Source organism: Mesitornis unicolor, unplaced genomic scaffold, assembly GCF_000695765.1.
Source record: "Mesitornis unicolor isolate BGI_N332 unplaced genomic scaffold, ASM69576v1 scaffold6346, whole genome shotgun sequence".
NCBI lineage: Eukaryota > Metazoa > Chordata > Aves > Mesitornithiformes > Mesitornithidae > Mesitornis > Mesitornis unicolor.
In genome coordinates this window covers 25329-42361 of record NW_010188849.1, presented here as the reverse complement: position 1 = coordinate 42361, position 17033 = coordinate 25329, and the positions used below count along the sequence as shown (strand labels likewise).

General features: G+C 37.1%; 1 protein-coding gene across 1 annotated transcript in view; it reads left to right on the top strand.

The window, feature by feature from the left end:
- Positions 1-202: 202 nt before the first annotated feature.
- Positions 203-17033, top strand: part of LOC104541737 (anosmin-1) — a gene marked incomplete at both ends in the record, with an annotated part of 28615 nt that continues 11784 nt past the window's right edge. The window contains 4 exons of the mRNA XM_010185866.1: positions 203-265; positions 3479-3701; positions 8855-9039; positions 15443-15572. Coding sequence (XP_010184168.1) covers positions 203-265; positions 3479-3701; positions 8855-9039; positions 15443-15572 — 601 coding nt within the window. The remainder of the gene's footprint in view (positions 266-3478; positions 3702-8854; positions 9040-15442; positions 15573-17033) is intronic.

Here is a 17033-nt window from a genome sequence, read left to right as displayed (position 1 = left end):
TGTAATCTAACCATGGGGTGGCCTGACCTTGCTCTGACATCATGACTCGATGACACAATGTTATCCTCAAGAGAAGTGGATTTTTAAAGCCTATTATTAACTTCCTATGGGCCAAAAAAATGACTGGAGAAGAAATGGGGTCATTTGTGGTTGTTTATTTCTTTCTCTTCCTGACACTTCTCTTCCTCCTCATTCCTCCTAGTGCCTGGAGCCCTGCAAAGAGTCCTGGGACCTGAAGAAAAACCATTGCCAAAGCTTCTGTGAGGTACGTCAGCCCAAGGGCGCTCTTTCTCACTTTGTTCTAGCTGTCTCTTTCATATAAATTATTAGCTTCAAGGAGACAGCTAACAAACGTGCTAACAATACTTTCCTTCATTTCAAAGGATACACAATATAACAATTTAGCCATATTGAGTCTGAGTTTAAAAAGAAAGATGTTTTTCTTTTTCTCACCAAATGATTTATCTCAGCTTGAAGTTTTAACACTTGATGCAGCCACACTTTCATAGCTTCCCTCGGAAAGTGCTATTAAATCCCTCCTTTAAGATGCTACCGTTTCTACCACATGTCTTCCTATCTTTTATGGCCATATGTAAGAAAGTGTATCTTTGTTTAAGAGACTAAATGTCATTGTGTGAAAATCCTTGTGCAGGGTAGCTAGAAAAGACGGATTTCTTATATGTGAAAGTCAATCTGATTTCTAAAAGAATATCTTTCCAGGGCTAACTGTATCATGTACTCTCAGCTCAGAAGACTACTACCAAAATACAAAATTATTGAAGCACAAGTATTTGGAAAACTGTTTCGGAATCATGTTTCAAAAAGACCTTGTGAATACGCAAACCCAGATCAGTTAAACTAGTACAAATAAGGAGATGGTTTTATAGGATTTAAAATGTGGCTTTGCTGAGTTGGTGGAAGTCAGCTGTTACAGTTCTTAAGTGATTTTTAGTATAAAATGGACATATTATCTCAATAGAAAGTTGCTTTGTTATAACTAAATCAATATAAAGATAAAACTTTGTTCAAGTCTGTGAAAGTATATGTTTATGAAGATTTTCAGCTTTTCCAATAAAGAAATAGAAGTGACCTTAACTGATATATTTATTTTACGGATATATAGATTTAAGTACTCCCTCATCACTGTAGGCACTCTGTGTACAAGAGCATGTCTTATGCTTAAATTATTTTAAGTAACATGAAGATGATTAGGAAAAGCTGTAATTTCAGCTAAAAATAAAGTTTAGATCTAGTAAATAGGGATTACTGGATTACTTCTCTATGTAGTTATATTAGAAGACAAAATAAAAATTTCTTATGAAAACCAATCCTTGTAATTGTTCTTTAACCTAGATTAGTTGCTGCTTCCTCATATACAAAACTATAGGGTAGTGCAATAAGGCAGTTTTAGTGGATATAATTTACGTCATTCTCATATATCACTTCTCAGTCAGGCTGTATGTTTCCAGATATGGGTGAAAATACTTATAAAATTGGTTTCAAAGAAAAAAAAATCATAGAGCACTGTTGTAGTGTAGTTAAAAACAGTGAGTATCCCTCTTTGATTAGTATTTTGTGGTTGAAGCTAAATTAGGAACTTCAAAGGCCCATAATGAAGAGCAGCACATTTAGCAGCTAACTGAAAAATGAGCTGTGAAATAGGGTGAGGAGGAGAAGCCTTGTGGATGTATTATGCCTCAGGGAACTATAAAGTTTTTAATTAAGTAGCTGCAAATTTGTGATGTTTTAGGATTTGAAATTAGCCACACACACACACACACACACACACACACACGCGCGCGTGCGCGCACAAAAGCACAGGACCACTTTCCTTTCTCTCAGACTAGTGTATGCTGCGTTGACATTTATTGAACTAAATGAGGCTGTTTTCCTTTGAGAGTGTTTTCAATCTTTTTTGCATTTTGTGAAAAATCTGGAAGCAACAATTTAGCTTTGTTTTTCTCAAGGTCCCTGCTTGGTATGTTACTTCTTATCTACTGAATAAGTGTACTAATGTTAAAGGAACCTTATGTATGAAGAAGAAAAGGAGACAGTTTACCTGATTCATTTTTTCCACAATAACTGGCTAACCATCGGATCAGGTGCATTCCAATGGGGGAAACAACAGGAGTGCACGTCCAAGAATCACTAGAGTCAGTGGGAGATACAAACACTGCTCATTTTGGCAGCCTTTAGGCTGGTTAAGCCATAACACCCAAATGCATCCTTAAAAGCCTGATTCAAAAATTCTGCACTGTTCTGTAGGACAAGATGGATGAGTTCATATAGTGTCCCATTCTTGGACCACAGTGACTTTGGAGAATAAACTGACACACAGTCTGTGAAACACCTGGGTCTCCATAATAGTGAAGTCTTTTTCATTTTTCCAGACAAGTGAGAACAGTAAAAATAAGAAAGTAAAACTTTTGAATATGGAAGGAAGTTGTACAAGTTACATGAATGGTTGGATGGAGAGTGGGTTATAGTGCCTGTGTAGGCTTAGGAATTTGTAAACCAGATCTGTCAAGAGTGGAAGATTTTTGGTTGCTCTGAAATAGAAAAACAGTCAATAGATAACCCCAGTTACATGGGTTACCCATCTACAGTTCCACCAGTCACTTGGAGGGAATCACTTTAGCTGTTTTTGCACCAAACTAAATAAAACACTAGATAAAAGAAGGGGCGAAATCCCCCTGTCACACATAATGTTCTCCCCACGGTGCTAGATGCTATTTTTAATATGGTTTTAAGTGAAGCTTGCAAACCTCTGAGTAGTACGCATGCTTTAAAATGTCTATGCATTGAAACAACCTCTCATATACCTAGGACCTGATTTCTCAAAGAAATAGCATTTACTTTGATATTTAATCAATATATTTAAGGTTTATTTTAATCTGAATATTCCGTTGATCATTTTATCAGAAATTTAGTTCTGGGTCCATGAATAGTTACACAGTTACTAACATGCTGGCAAGAACATAAAGATGCTGCAAAATCTTCTCTTAGCCCACTCAGTTCAAACAGTATAATGAAACAAGATTTCACTTACTTGTCTAGAATGGCATTACATCAGACATTATGGGTAAAGTGTTATGAAGTACAAAGGGAGGAATGTGGGGTAGTCCAAAATAAAAAAAAAAAAAGACTGTCTGGCCATTGCTTCCCCTTTGTTTTGGGAATATTTTTAATCTGTCATTGAGCAACTTTGTAGCCAGCCAATGTGAGGAAAACAAGGGAAAGCTGGCAGATATAAACAACTTTATTCCATTAAAGATGGTGGTCTTACTTGAGAGAATTCAACATTTTGTACTTGGAATGCTTTTTTTAGAAGTGGCTTGCATATATAAATCTTCAGGGATAGTCTTGCAAAAGCTGAAAATCTGAATTTTCCTTTAGGAGGTCTTGGAAAACATACAACTTTTTTTTTTTTGTTTGTTCCTGTTGAATACTTTATCTGATTCTTTTGTTTTCCCTTTAGCCTCTTTTTCCCAAGAAGAATTATGAATGCCTAACTAGCTGTGAATTCCTTAAGTACATCCTTTCTGTGAAGCAAGGGGACTGCCCAGCACCTGAGAAGGCCAGTGGTTTTGCAGCTGCCTGTGTTGAGAGCTGTGAAGCTGATAGTGAATGTTCTGGAGTGAAGAAATGCTGTTCCAATGGATGCGGTCATACGTGCCAAGTTCCAAAAAATCTGTACAAAGGTAGAGATTATTTATATGTACTCATACTGGGCTAATGACTTCAGACCATAATACAGTCTTCTAAAAAAAATAGGACTTTATTTTCATAGGAGTTTTTATGGATGGCAAGAAAAAGGAGAGGCATCTGTGGAGATGCAGCTGGACGCTGAAAGAGTGGAAAGCCAGAAAATAATGTTGCTCAAGTTTCTGATTTTTTTTCCCCTTGTAAAGCCTTTGTCTGGAAATCTGTGGAATGTAAACATATGGCTATTATGAATCATCTTAAGCAGAACAAAATTGCCAATTTAGGTGAAATCTCACTTAATTTGATGCAGATGAGAGAAAATGCAGCAGAAAAATATTTAATGATAAATAGTTCAGGTCCTGTTAATCACAAACAACATTTAATTTTATGAGCCAAGCAGGTAGGAGTACCAAACAGGAAGTGTGATATCATCTGGTAAAAGAGCAAATCAATGCAGTGTATTTGGCATTGATGTTCTTAATGACCTAAGAACAAAATAGTGAAAAATTATAGTATTCATACTTATGTATTAATTCATTAATTAAATCTAAGGCAATCTCATAAAAAATAATTTATTTGAGTCCTGAGATTCTGTGAAAAAAAAGTGAGCTTCCCTGACATCCATTGGCAAGAACATATAGACTAAGAAATTAATTGCTTACACAAGCTCCAGATTTTAATTTGTTGGAATTAAAAAAAGCTTAATACGTGGAAATATTCTGAAAATGTGCTCCTAACACAGAACAATGAGCATTTATGAAAAGTATTTTCTTGTTCTGCAGAGTTAGAATGTTTAGTTAGAAATCCATTCTCCTTACTTCAGTGATAAAAAATAGATATTAATCAATTATTATTCTGAATAACTCTGAACTAAGCTTCAGGCTTAGGTCTGAATCCACACTTATTTCCATCTGTAGATGGAAAAATGGTAAAATATATGAAGGAGATGTTGATTTTATTTTTAAGCTTTAACTGAAATGTTGGTGCATCTTTTTGAATGTTCCTAGTGATGAGAATGTATGACAGAAATAATGACTTTTGAATCCTGTCTTTGAGTGTACAGAATAGGCCATCAGGAAGCACTGTCTTATTTACTTACATAAATGGAGAAAATTTGTTCTAGAAGTCATAGAGGTTGAGTAAGCATAAAATTGATGAAGATAGTACTCAAAGTATTTTGAACAGCAGGGAATGCTGTTATCCAGATTTCCAGTGCAGAAGGGAAATTATCTTGCTTCCAAGATACTTCAGAACAGTCCCTTTAAAACTGTAAGGAATTAATACACTCTTATACACAGCACCTTTCAAAATTAAAATTATAGATAACTTAGTTATTTCTTGTGCCTTTGTGAGAAAAATGAACAGAGTGATAAATTGGCATTTGCATTGCAGATGTAATGATTTACGTGATCAGGCTCCATTTCAAAAGTACAAAGCATTCCAGTAAATGTAATTGCTGGAAAAGGTAAAAACAAAACAAGCAAACAAACAAGCAAATTAAGTAAGATGACATGCTTTTGGAGAGGGCACAGGACATGGTAGGTTATGATACATTGTATAACTGCACACTGGAAACCCTACTGCTGTTCAGCCTAATTCTATGGGAACTAACAGAACTAACCTCTAACATCTTATCACCTACCTGCAGGAGGTGCTTGCTTGCAAGAGTGTGTATGACTTGCAGAGGAAGGGCAAGCCCAATACAGTACTGCCTTCTCAGCTGATGAATTCAGCTAATTAGACTCCTCAACCTGTCTTTCTGCAACAAAGGACAAATAGAAGCGGAACAGGCTTGCTATTTATTTTTTCCAGGGTTAAATGACCTTCCTGTCACTAAGGAAGAGCAAACTCTGCAAGCATGACTAAGATGTAGTGAATAAGTTTAGTACTAATTCTCATCATTTTGACAGCACTCACAGCTAGACAATGAACTCAGATTGAATCTGAGAGTCTACAGAATTTCCTACAGTTTCACTGTTGACCAAGCTGTAGAGATTAGTTGCAACAGCAGATATAAAATACCCATCTGATTTGCTGCATTTACAAACTGGATTTGCCCTCTAGTACTAAGTGCTAAAGCCCAATCCTAAAAGAATATTAATGTAAGTACACTTGTGCCATACTCATGTATTGCAAATGTTGTTATAATCTTCAAACTGTCCATTATCATTGCATTTTTTCATCTCTGTTGAGTATTACTAAACTGTTACATAGTCTTCACATTTTTGTTTCCCTTTACTGGGGACATCAAATGTTCTCTCTTACTATTCTTTCATCAGCCTTATCCACCTCCTCTGCATTGTCTCAACTAGAGAAGGACTTCAGAAAGTGTCCCTTCTTCATAGCCTACCTCTCCTTTTTTTTTCTGTATGGACATAATGATGCTATAAATAACAGCAAGTGCCTAAAGTAGATTTGGTACTTCAGAGATAGAAATAAGGGCAATATCTCTACTTAGAAGTAAAACAGTTTAAAAGTATAGAAAAAAAACCGAAAGGATGGAAAATGCTTGATCAGGTTCACTTTGTCTAATGTGCGCATATGCATCCCCAAGTAAGGACAAGGACATTACCTATCATCTCTTTCCTGTTCAGAAGTTAGTGGTCTCTCAGATATGAAGATACACCTACCTGTGTGAACTTTCGAGGACCCCTTTTTAACAAAGATTTAGGGATCATGCTGTCTAAACCAGCCTAACTAGTTTTGTCTGAAATATGTAAGGGAGCAATCCATACAGCAAACCAAACTGCAAATCTGGGCAAGGTAAACTGTGAATAGAAGATTATGGTATTTAAAGGATGTGACAGTATGACAATATCATGATAGGCTAGCTGGAGCCAGATGGTCATCCCCAGTTTAAAGACTATTTTCATGCTTAAAGAAAATGGATTTTGTATTAAAAAATGGTGTACAGTTTTAAAGGTGTGCACCTCTTGGGTCTTTGAACAACTGTGTTTATAATTATACTGATGCCATAAATGTACCCTTTACTGTCCAAAACCCTTCAATGGAAATGTTTTAGTCCAGTGTTTGAGATACAGATTCTTATGATGGACCAGTGTGCATTTATTTTTCTTGGCATAGAGATGCACGTGCTATCTGAAAGACACCTTTAGAAACATTTTTCCTGGGCTCTGGTATTGCACACATACAGCAATCAGTGATTTGAATTCTTCAGTTAAGCTCTGCAGACTTCAGAGGACTAATTTGTTCCAGCATGATGAAAGGGCTGACCATTTACATAATAAAAAGCACATTGAAGAGTGATCGGATCTACACATCTGGATATGAAATTGATGGTGCTGTTTCTACAAAAGTATTTTGAGATGCACTTGTGTTGTGCTCCCGCTGTTTGTTCTGCTGTGCTCCATCTGCACACAATTACGTAACAGCGGAGAGGCTGAGATACTTGCAATCAAGTGAATCCAACTGCCCCTAATGCAAAGCAGATGGAAGTTTTCTTAACATGCAAATTGTAGGATTATTGTACATCATAATTAAAGAAGGATTTTCAAATGTGGAAATCCGCACTGACATGTTCTGTGATGTTCGTTGTATTAGACTAAGACTGCTGGCTGTTGAAGGATATCCAGGTTTTAAACTGCTGTGATTACCAGATTTAAGTACTGGATTTTCCTCAGGTTGATTTTAGGTTTTTTCAAGGGCTACAATATCAATTATTCTTTTTTACTTGCAGCTAATTATATAATCAGATCTAGGAGAAGATATCTTAAAATATAAAAGTGGTTTGTTCACCTCAGGAAATTTTGGTACTCAGTCATCTGTGACAGATTGAGTAGGAAACAGTTTATCGAACCAACGCATACAGCTGGACTTATGTGGTCACCCACTGAAATTACAAAATAGCTGAAGTACTTATGACAACTTGCTAGAAAGGTTTATATGTCAGCATAGAAACCTTACTTGTAACTTATCCTGAAGTGACAAAATTCTGCACACTCAAATATTTAAGTTCCTGAAGTCTATCTAGAGAAATTAAGCTAAGATCTGATTTGTTGATTTAATCAAAAGATGCCAAATTTGAAGAAACAACAGAAATAACTGTCCTTCAGTGTTACTGTGTAATGAGAAATTACTGGAAAAATTTTAGAATGACATCTTTGTCTCTGAAACGTAACAGTCGAACAATACACATTAGATATAGAATATCTATTCCAAGATGCCTTGGAATTATATTTCCTAGATCTTTAGGGAAGAATGGAAAGTGACACATCATACAATACAGCTGCATGTGAGTCAGTAAGATCATGCTGCCATGGTGAAGACAAGCAGCTGTCTTAACTCTATCAGACTAATGTGAGATGTGTGAAATAATCCTGCTTCTCTAGTCTACACTGGTAAGAGCTTAGACACAGCCTGTGTCCAGTTTTAGGCTTGACTCTGGAGAATGACTGTGGGCGAATGGGAGATTTTCCAGATATAACTTCAAGAATGATCTTCAGTCCAGAAACACTGATTTAAAGGGACAATGGAGCACACTGTGTATGTTAGACTGAAGAAGAAAACGTTTGAGGCTTGATAACAGCCTTGCGGTGGATAAGGGGCTCCTCCATAGATGAAAGAAAGAATTCATTCTTCACGATCCATGAACATCATGGACAAGTATTGATTTTAAGATGCAGTGAAGGAGACTAAACAAAGTAGTTGGAAAGCTTTCTAATGGTAATAATAACAAAGTAGTAGAATGGATCGGAATGTGATGCTGAGGAAATTCTGTCATTAGATGTATTTAAGGACAAATTAGGTGGAAAAAAAACCACCCAGATACAGCTGATTCTGCTTGGGATCAAAAGATTCTTTGTCCAGGTTATCAAAGCATATTTGGAAAGTGCTTTCTATTAGATCAGTTTTAGCTTACATTTTCAGATCCTTTAGTTTTTAAATGAAATAAATAATTTTGATGCTTTTTAATTACATGCATTACTTTTGGCATAAATAGATAGCTATCAGCACTTCTGAAACTCCCATGATTATTCAGCCTATCCATTCACCCCTTTTTTATCTTTTGTATGACCATCTCCTTTTTTTAAAAAAAAAATATTTTTTTTTAATACAGATTCATTGATATATGGTTTAATCACATCTTGTAAATTGTTCACATATTTTTGTCTGCACATTTCTATTACAGGTGTTCCACTGAAACCCCGGAAAGAATTAAAATTTGTAGAACTTCAGTCTGGAGACCTGGAGGTGAAGTGGTCTTCAAAATTCAATATTTCCATTGAGCCTGTGATCTATGTTGTTCAGAGGAGATGGAATCAAGGAATCCATCCAAGTGAGGATGATGCTACTGACTGGCAAACTGTGGCACAGGTCAGTTTTTTGTAAAGTGATATGGATCCCTGGCTTCCACACCATGATCTAAAAGTCCTCTTCAGCCTGGAGAAGAGTTAGACCACTTACAGATGGGGAGGCTCATGCAGAGGGATCCCTTTATAGGGTGTCTTTCCAAGTCAAGGCAGAGATGCAAACAGAATCCAGATCTCCAAGGCTTCACTTCATTGCTCAATGAACCTTTTTCTAGGTTTACTTGGGGGAAATGAACTGCAGTATTTTCAGATACAGAAACATCAAATGCTTTTGGTATGTATGGAAAAGGACTTCATAAAAAATCTGTAAATTAATCAGTAAAGAAGGAAATAGTTTGGGGTTTCCTTGTCCCCAAAAGAAAAGGTACTCAGAGGTTTATGTTTTCAAAATGAGTTTATTTTATGGGTTTGCTCTCTATAGATAAAAATCTATAAAACTAGCTGGAGGCTTGATTTTCATAATGCCAGTGAATGGCACTTTCTTGTAAGCACATACTTATGATCTGTTCAGCTGGGAATTCCAAAGTCTCTGAAAGCCACAAATCTTTTGAAAATTGTAGAATTAGATACCAAAATCCACTGAAGGAAGCACAGAAGAGACATAGTCCTTTTGAGGTCAGTGGGGCTCAGTGCACAGTCTCCAAGGTATGGCTTGGGTCTTAAAAAATGTAAGAAATACTATTGCTGAAAAAGATATTTATTAAAAAAAAAGTCTGAAAAAATGACTAAAACCTTTCTTCCTTTTGAAGTTTTTTCAGATATTGCCCTCCCAATTCAGAAAAGACTATGATATCATGGTCTTATCACTCAGTGCAATCCAGAACAAAAATATAAGATTCACGAGTAAATGTTTCTTAATTAGAAGCAGCCAACAGAGCATAAATTTTCACTTAGTTCCTTCCTAGTTTCAATCTGTTTTTTAACATGCTGACAGTCTACCTGGATGGCAGAGTTCCAGTCGTTTATCTTAACTGCTTCATCCTCATCCCTGCTTACAAGAAAAGTAAAATGCTGATTTTGAAAAGACCCTCAAAATGTCAGTATAGCTAGAAAAAAAACCACAAACAAACAAACAGGAGAGAATAATTAGAACCATCCACAAAATAAAGGAGTTTAAATTCTGTGGCAATCTGTGTTCATTCTCAATTCAGATTGTGTAGGAAAAAGCTATCTTAAAGTAATGTCAAGCTTGTGAAACTGCACCTTCAGAAGTGAAGTTCTTAGCTTCAGTGTGGTGCTACAGGGGGCTGACACTATGTTAGAGTCTTCCTCAGAAAAAGTAATCTACAGCAGAACCTGACATGAAAATCTGCTTGTGCAAGCCTAAGGGAATGTGCACACTTCCAAACTTGATAAATTTGCAATGACTTCTCATCTAGGGTGCAGATCTTAAATCTGCATTCTCTGTATTCAGCAAACAACCTCCTGCCTTCGCTTCTAGGAAAATACTGTGTAGCAAGAATCAGCCAGATCTGAATTACTCCTCATGTTACCATGCTGTGTATATGTGCTAGACTGTAGAAGCCCAGCTTTTCTGGCTAGTGGATCCAGACTGCAAAGGTAGCACTGTGGTGGTTTTTTTAATCCCAAAAACAGACTTCATGCGTGTTTCTGGAAGCATGGACTATATATGTTCTACAGTAGTGGAGCATATACAAACTTTCTTGCAGTGGAGGTACAGGAGAGTGTTTCAGAAATGTGTTTCTATGCAAGAGTGATAAGAATCCTGACAGCTGCCTTTCCTGGGGGTGTGTTACATGCAGGCAGAAGGGGCTGAGTTAATCTCTGTGGCAGGAGAAGCCTCCTCTGACTGACATCTTTCTGAGAACTTCACCGTCCCTTCTGATTCACAAGAGACGCGTGTTTGATTGTGTGATGGACCCCACTGGGGATGTCAGTTCAGAATAAGCTTCAAGATGCCTGACTGGCTTTGTGAGCTGTGTATACCTTATGGGACATACAGGCTGGGCACCCTTGAGGGGTGCTTGTAATCAGAGTTTCTATCTCTATGGAGTAATTTACCTCCATGGCATTTGTGGTTTTAGACATCCCACCAGGCGGTCAAATTTGTTAAGTGTGGCTGCATGCAATAGGATTTATTTTGCAGTATCAGCAACAAGGATGGATATCCAGTTTGACTGAGGTGACTGTGTGCACAGCCTCTGGGCTTTTTTTGTTCATATAACTGAGTTTCTTTTCTTGTATGATTCTAAAAGACTGGGCTATGAGATGTTAATTATAGGCAAAGGCTGCGAAGAGCTCAGCCATTCAGCTGAGAACTCCTGGAGCATCTCACTCCAGGGGAGATGATGCTGGCTCTTTCATTACTCTGTGACTTAAGCTAGAGAGCACATAAAAAGCAGTGAAAGATCAGAAAGTTTGTGGATGAGGATCTGAATTTCTCTATGACTATGCCCATATGTAGTGTAATTATGCAAGGTTATTTGCAGCTTCCTTTAAGAAATTTCATAATATTTTATCAGAATACCTCATCTAATATTCTATTTTTATTATTGGTCCAAGAAGAAATGGGGTCATAATTTTCAGTAACTTTATTTTAAGTTGTTTACTTTTTAAAAAAATTGCTGCTTTCTGTGGCTTTTACATGAGCTAATTTGCAAGTAATTTCTCATGTTTCTCATTTTCTCATTATGTTTTCTTTTTAAGGAGAAAGGCTTAACCTATTAATACACTATTCATTTCACTCTCCAAGCATATAAAGAAAGCAAACACATTGAAAACAATTTTAATTAGTTTTCACTTCATGGAGAAGGGATTTTGTTAACTGTAGTTTTTTTACTGCATGTTTTTGGGAAAACTTGGCATAACTAACCATTTGACTAATTTCCATTGGTTAACATAAAAACTACTGGAACAAAGATCCTAGTTAGCCTAGTTAGCTATGATGTACAGTGACCCAAGTGGTTTTGCCAAGTTTCTTACACTACTGTTTTTTAAAGTTTAGCCAGCTGAGCAGGACCTGCTGCACTATCCCATTAGAATACTGTATATCTTGTGAACAGACTTATATAATTCTGTGTGGTGTTAATGCTTTCTAAAAACAATCATATTGAGGTTTACAATGGAAACTTAGATAGTTTATCGCATTAAGTAAATTAATGAAGTTAATTCAAATATGCCAGGTCAGTTATATTCATATGGAACACGTGGCTCTGTTGTGCGAATGGATGTCAAGTATGTATGTATATATGTATATGTACACACACATGTATATATATGTATACATACAGACAGACAAGAATGAATTTTACTTATTAATTTATTTCTTATTAATTTATTCCTTTATTAAAACACATAAGGAGCTGTATTTACTGCTAACTTCATTGTGACAAACCTTAGTTCTTCACCTTGGAATTGTCTAAACTGTGGTCAACTAATTTTCTTTACAACTTAAAGTTTCTGAGGCACCTAAAGTTCTGGTTCTGAGGATCACAAAAAGTTTCTCAGCTCTTGACAGTGCAAAATCCCTGCTGAAGCTAACCACCAGTCCTGTACAGTAAAGGTTTATTTCTCCATCTCCCAGGAGAGGGCTTGCTTTAGTAAGTGTTCTTTGAGAGCACCCGCCTTGTGTGCGATTGCATTCACTCAAAATAGGGGAGATCTGCTGTCCTTTGATAGAGTAGTGGATGCAGCACTGCCAGGTTTCTTCTGTAGCAGAGGGAACATAAACGCAGCTCTTCTGATATCCTGGATGGTATCCCTGCACCCTCTGAACTGCAAGTTCTTTTACGACTGTGTGTTTTTTCTAAAGAAGGTGTAGATCTATAAGCTCAACAGAGTAAGGCTGTCCTCTCGTATTTCCATTAAACCTTTGCACTGCAAAGGAAATCCAGGATTGGAAGTGTGAAACAAAGGGAATAAACACAGTGAAACAGCCCATTGATTACTGTAGTACCATTCTGAATACCATTTAGTGGGCTTACATTGATATAAGACAGATATTGTAAGGACTCTGAATATTATGATCTCAGCTCCAAATGTACTTAAGTAGTGAGATCTAACCGAAGCAATCAAACAGAGAAAATCAATTTACTATTAAGATAGTATAAGATATCTCAGTAGTATCTCTTTCTTGAAATCTATTAGATCTATATAAAGGTTGCTTAGAGATGCCAGAGTAGTTTATACTCAAATGCAGGAGTTAAACCTCCTGCGTGCCATTGAGTTTAACAGGAGCTTTGCCAACAAAATGAATGATGAAAGGAATAGGCCCAAGGCATGTTCATAAATTAAAATAATTTTGGTGATATAGATTGGCAGATTATTTGATCTTACAGTATTTCACGGTTGCCACAGAAGACTGACACAACCGAAATCCTTTCTTTTATCAGTCCTAGCAGAATAACTGAGCTGACGCAAATGACAAACAAGATTCCTTAGCTGAGAAATTTGGGGTCAAGTCTATTCAGATTATGCTTGCCTTGTAATTAAATTCAGCAAATCTGTTTGGAAAAGCCCACAGTGTGGTAACTAATTAATTACGATTAGATATTGATCCTGACTCTCATCTCAGTTACAGCAGTAGCATGAATGTATCCCTGAGGTTTTTTTCTGTTAATATAGTGATAGTTTATTTTACTCTAGTTTACTGTCATGTTCTTTTCTGTAAGTTCTTGAGTATATGGGCCTGCATCCTGGAAAAAAACTAGCACGTTTGAGTGCTTCATAAAATGAAAATAATAGTAAAAGGTAAGCTCCTTCTTCCCTAGGGGAATTCCTTCATTGGACAAGATAATTCACTCTACAGGTAACATCAAAGCTAAAAAAAGGAAGTAATGAGGCAGACAATGAAAGCATCAGGACTGTTTCCCCTGCTAAAGCTAAAAAGACAAATACAGTGATCTGAATGGATAAGGACTCTGAGTAGGAGCAATACGTGAGGGGCTCAAAATCTGCAATGCTTACCAGTCTGAGAGCAGTCAACAGTGCAATTTAGAAAATGTATTCTTTCTTTACATGCACACACAAACAAGATGGCTGTTTCCCTAAATTTTGCTTCTCACCAAATGAAAAGATTAAATGCAGGATAACACCTACAAATTTTGTTAGTCTGGTCTCTAAAAATACCATTGCTAGAGAGCTGAAGCAACTTCCTCAAGTTCTGGCTATCTGAGGTCAGCAGCTGCTACTTTCTTACACAGATTGGAATGAGCAAAAAGCAGAAATTATGCTCTGCCCTTTTTAGGAAGTGCTTGGCATCATTGCAGGTAACATTGAATCCTATGCAAGGAAGATGGATTTTTGAAGTTATGGAAAATAAATTGATGTCACTACATGTTTCATGAGCTTGCATGTGTGGTCAGTAATGATTGTATAGTATATTTAGGCATATACAGGACATTTGGTTTAGGTTCATGTGTTATTTTGATTAGAGAATTAAATTAAAATGAAATAGACATGACATCCTAAAGTAAATTGAAGTTTCCATAATTGAGAGGTAATTGCAAAAGTAAAATATGCAATAAGTGGATGAGTTTCTGATGAGTTCTACAAAAATGCTACATCGTCTGTACTTGGCAGTAATTCAGAGGTTACCAGGAGGCTGTGTTCAGTATTGGTGTTTGTACATTAGGAAAAATAACAAAATGCAGAAGAAGTTGTTTAAAGGGTAAAAAAAGATGGAGGAAAGCAGGCTTCAGAATAAGAGTACGTAAAGCATCTCTTTCTGAAAGGGTTCAGAGTGCATCTATGCTGATTCCATATTTCAGCAGTTAAGGCACTCCCCACAGAAGGTGGAAATTGAGCTTATGACACTAGCAGTCTCAGTGGGTGGTGTTGGAGAAAAGGTCATCTCCTATGACCTGAGAATGGTCTGCAGGGAAGAGATAAGGCTGTGAGTGTCTTTTTGACATAAGTGCCAAACATCTGAAAAAGGCTTACATTCATTACCTGAAGTTTTCGTGTTTCCTATGAACCAGAAAAAGCAGCTTCTTATAGAGCTGGATTTTGTGAAGCCATTTTGGACTCCTAATTCTCTGAGAACTGAGAAATGGAGAAATGAGGCCTGTGACCTGGGGCAGTGAGTTCCCTGAAATGTCAACACCTGAGCAGCTAGGTCCTATACACTGGTGGAGGTTGTGATAATAGGAAAACTAATTTTGTGAGTTTAACACTTCACCGAATTTCTAAAGATTACTTTTTTTCGGAAAGAGACTTACAATGCACTGTAAAATTGGGTGGTTACAGGGTTTTGTTGACAGCTGTAAATGCTTTGCAGTACAGAGTCAGAGTCAGATGAGGTGATTCCACACAGCCTGCTTAAACTGGTGTATGTTAAAGAAGTGCGTCCTCTCACCTTCAGTCTGACTAACTGGTGTTGTGTGGGAGATGATAGCACAACTAGCCATGTCAGAACAATGAGTGTAAGAGTGACATTTTCCCCACAGACTACAGATGAGCGGGTTCGACTGCCAGACATCCGAGCAAGCAGATGGTACCAGTTCCGCGTGGCAGCTGTGAATGTGCACGGGACAAGAGGCTTCACAGCACCCAGCAAGCACTTCCGATCCTCGAAAGGTTAGTTTCTGTTTGCTGTGTCTGGTGCTCATCTTCTACTCACTCACATATTGGAATGCAACCTGATCTGCCTACTTTTGTGGCAGGTTTTTAACAGGTGGGTTTTTGAGTAGTTTTGCCACAAGCTGAAGTTGGAGTTGAAGTTGGCAAAGGAATTAAAGGTTAAAGTTGTCATTATTCTTTTATCAGTAAGGGGTCTCAACGAATAAACCTCATTTTAAACATTTTCCGCATGATTGGTATTAAACAACATGACCCTGACCATGAAATGTGAAGGAACTGGGGTATTAGTGTGTTACTCTGAGAGGTTTCTCTTATTTTTCTTTTCAGTTCTGAAAAATGTGTTGCTGCCATATGTTTAGCAGAGCATTAAAATATTTTGTTGCCTCTATCTAGATTACTGTAGCAACTTTGTTCTGATGGAACTGTGGGCTTTCTTAATAGAACTTTCCCTTTGCTAGCGCTAACCGTAAGGACTTAAAAATAAAAAGGATATAGATGCTAAGTGGCATGTTTCTGGTCATTAGAAAGGCCTGCTGGACAATCTACAAAGTATTGTAAGAATTTTTGTTGCCATTTCTGGTTTTGCAAGGGTTTGGGTAATAAAATAACTGAAAATTGTTTCTGTACCAGTAAATGGTACTTGGGGGATGGGGGAGATGGAAATGGATGTCCCATCCTGTGAAGCTCCTGGCATTATCCTCGGTGTGCCTTTGACCTACACAAAGGAAAATTTTCCCCCATGACTCTCAGACATAGTATATGAGTTAGCACAGGCCAGAAACTATTCCCAACAGGCAGATGCTCTGGATGTGGTCACAGTTGTGGTCACATAAAGGCAGTTGATAATGTGGGCATAGCCAGACCATGCTAGTTGACTTTATCACCAAAGAATGAGATCTATCACTCTTCACTTTACTAATAGAGATAGTTCCTAATAGAAAGACTTGTCTTTATTTTAGTAGTGACAGAATCTTTACATTAGTATAATGCATACTTTTAAGAATGCATTTCCACAGTTCCTTCAAGCTGTGTTGAGCTTACTGCAAAGACTCAGCAGCAGCAGTAGATTTCTCTTTGCTTTTCTTCATAAGCAGTGCTTCAGCTGTATCTCGGCACTGTGTTGCTGAATCTGGCACCAACTTTCTTCTAAACTCAGATAATTTTCATTTGTTTCAGCAAATTGGTAAAGATTTTCAAACTATTCTGCTTGGTAGCACTATAATTGCAATTGCAAAAAGGTATATCATGATATCCCTGAGGTTTTGGCTTGAGCGTGACATTTTCAGACAGGATTTGTATTACTTTTAAAGAAAATCATCTCTTACTGAGTGTGCTAGCCACAGAAGTATATTGTTCAAAATACCTACATTGGTAATGAATATAAGAATATCCACAGTAAGTCATACTAAAGGTCTCTTTAGCACAGTACCTGACCCCAGCCAAAAGTGGATTTTTGGA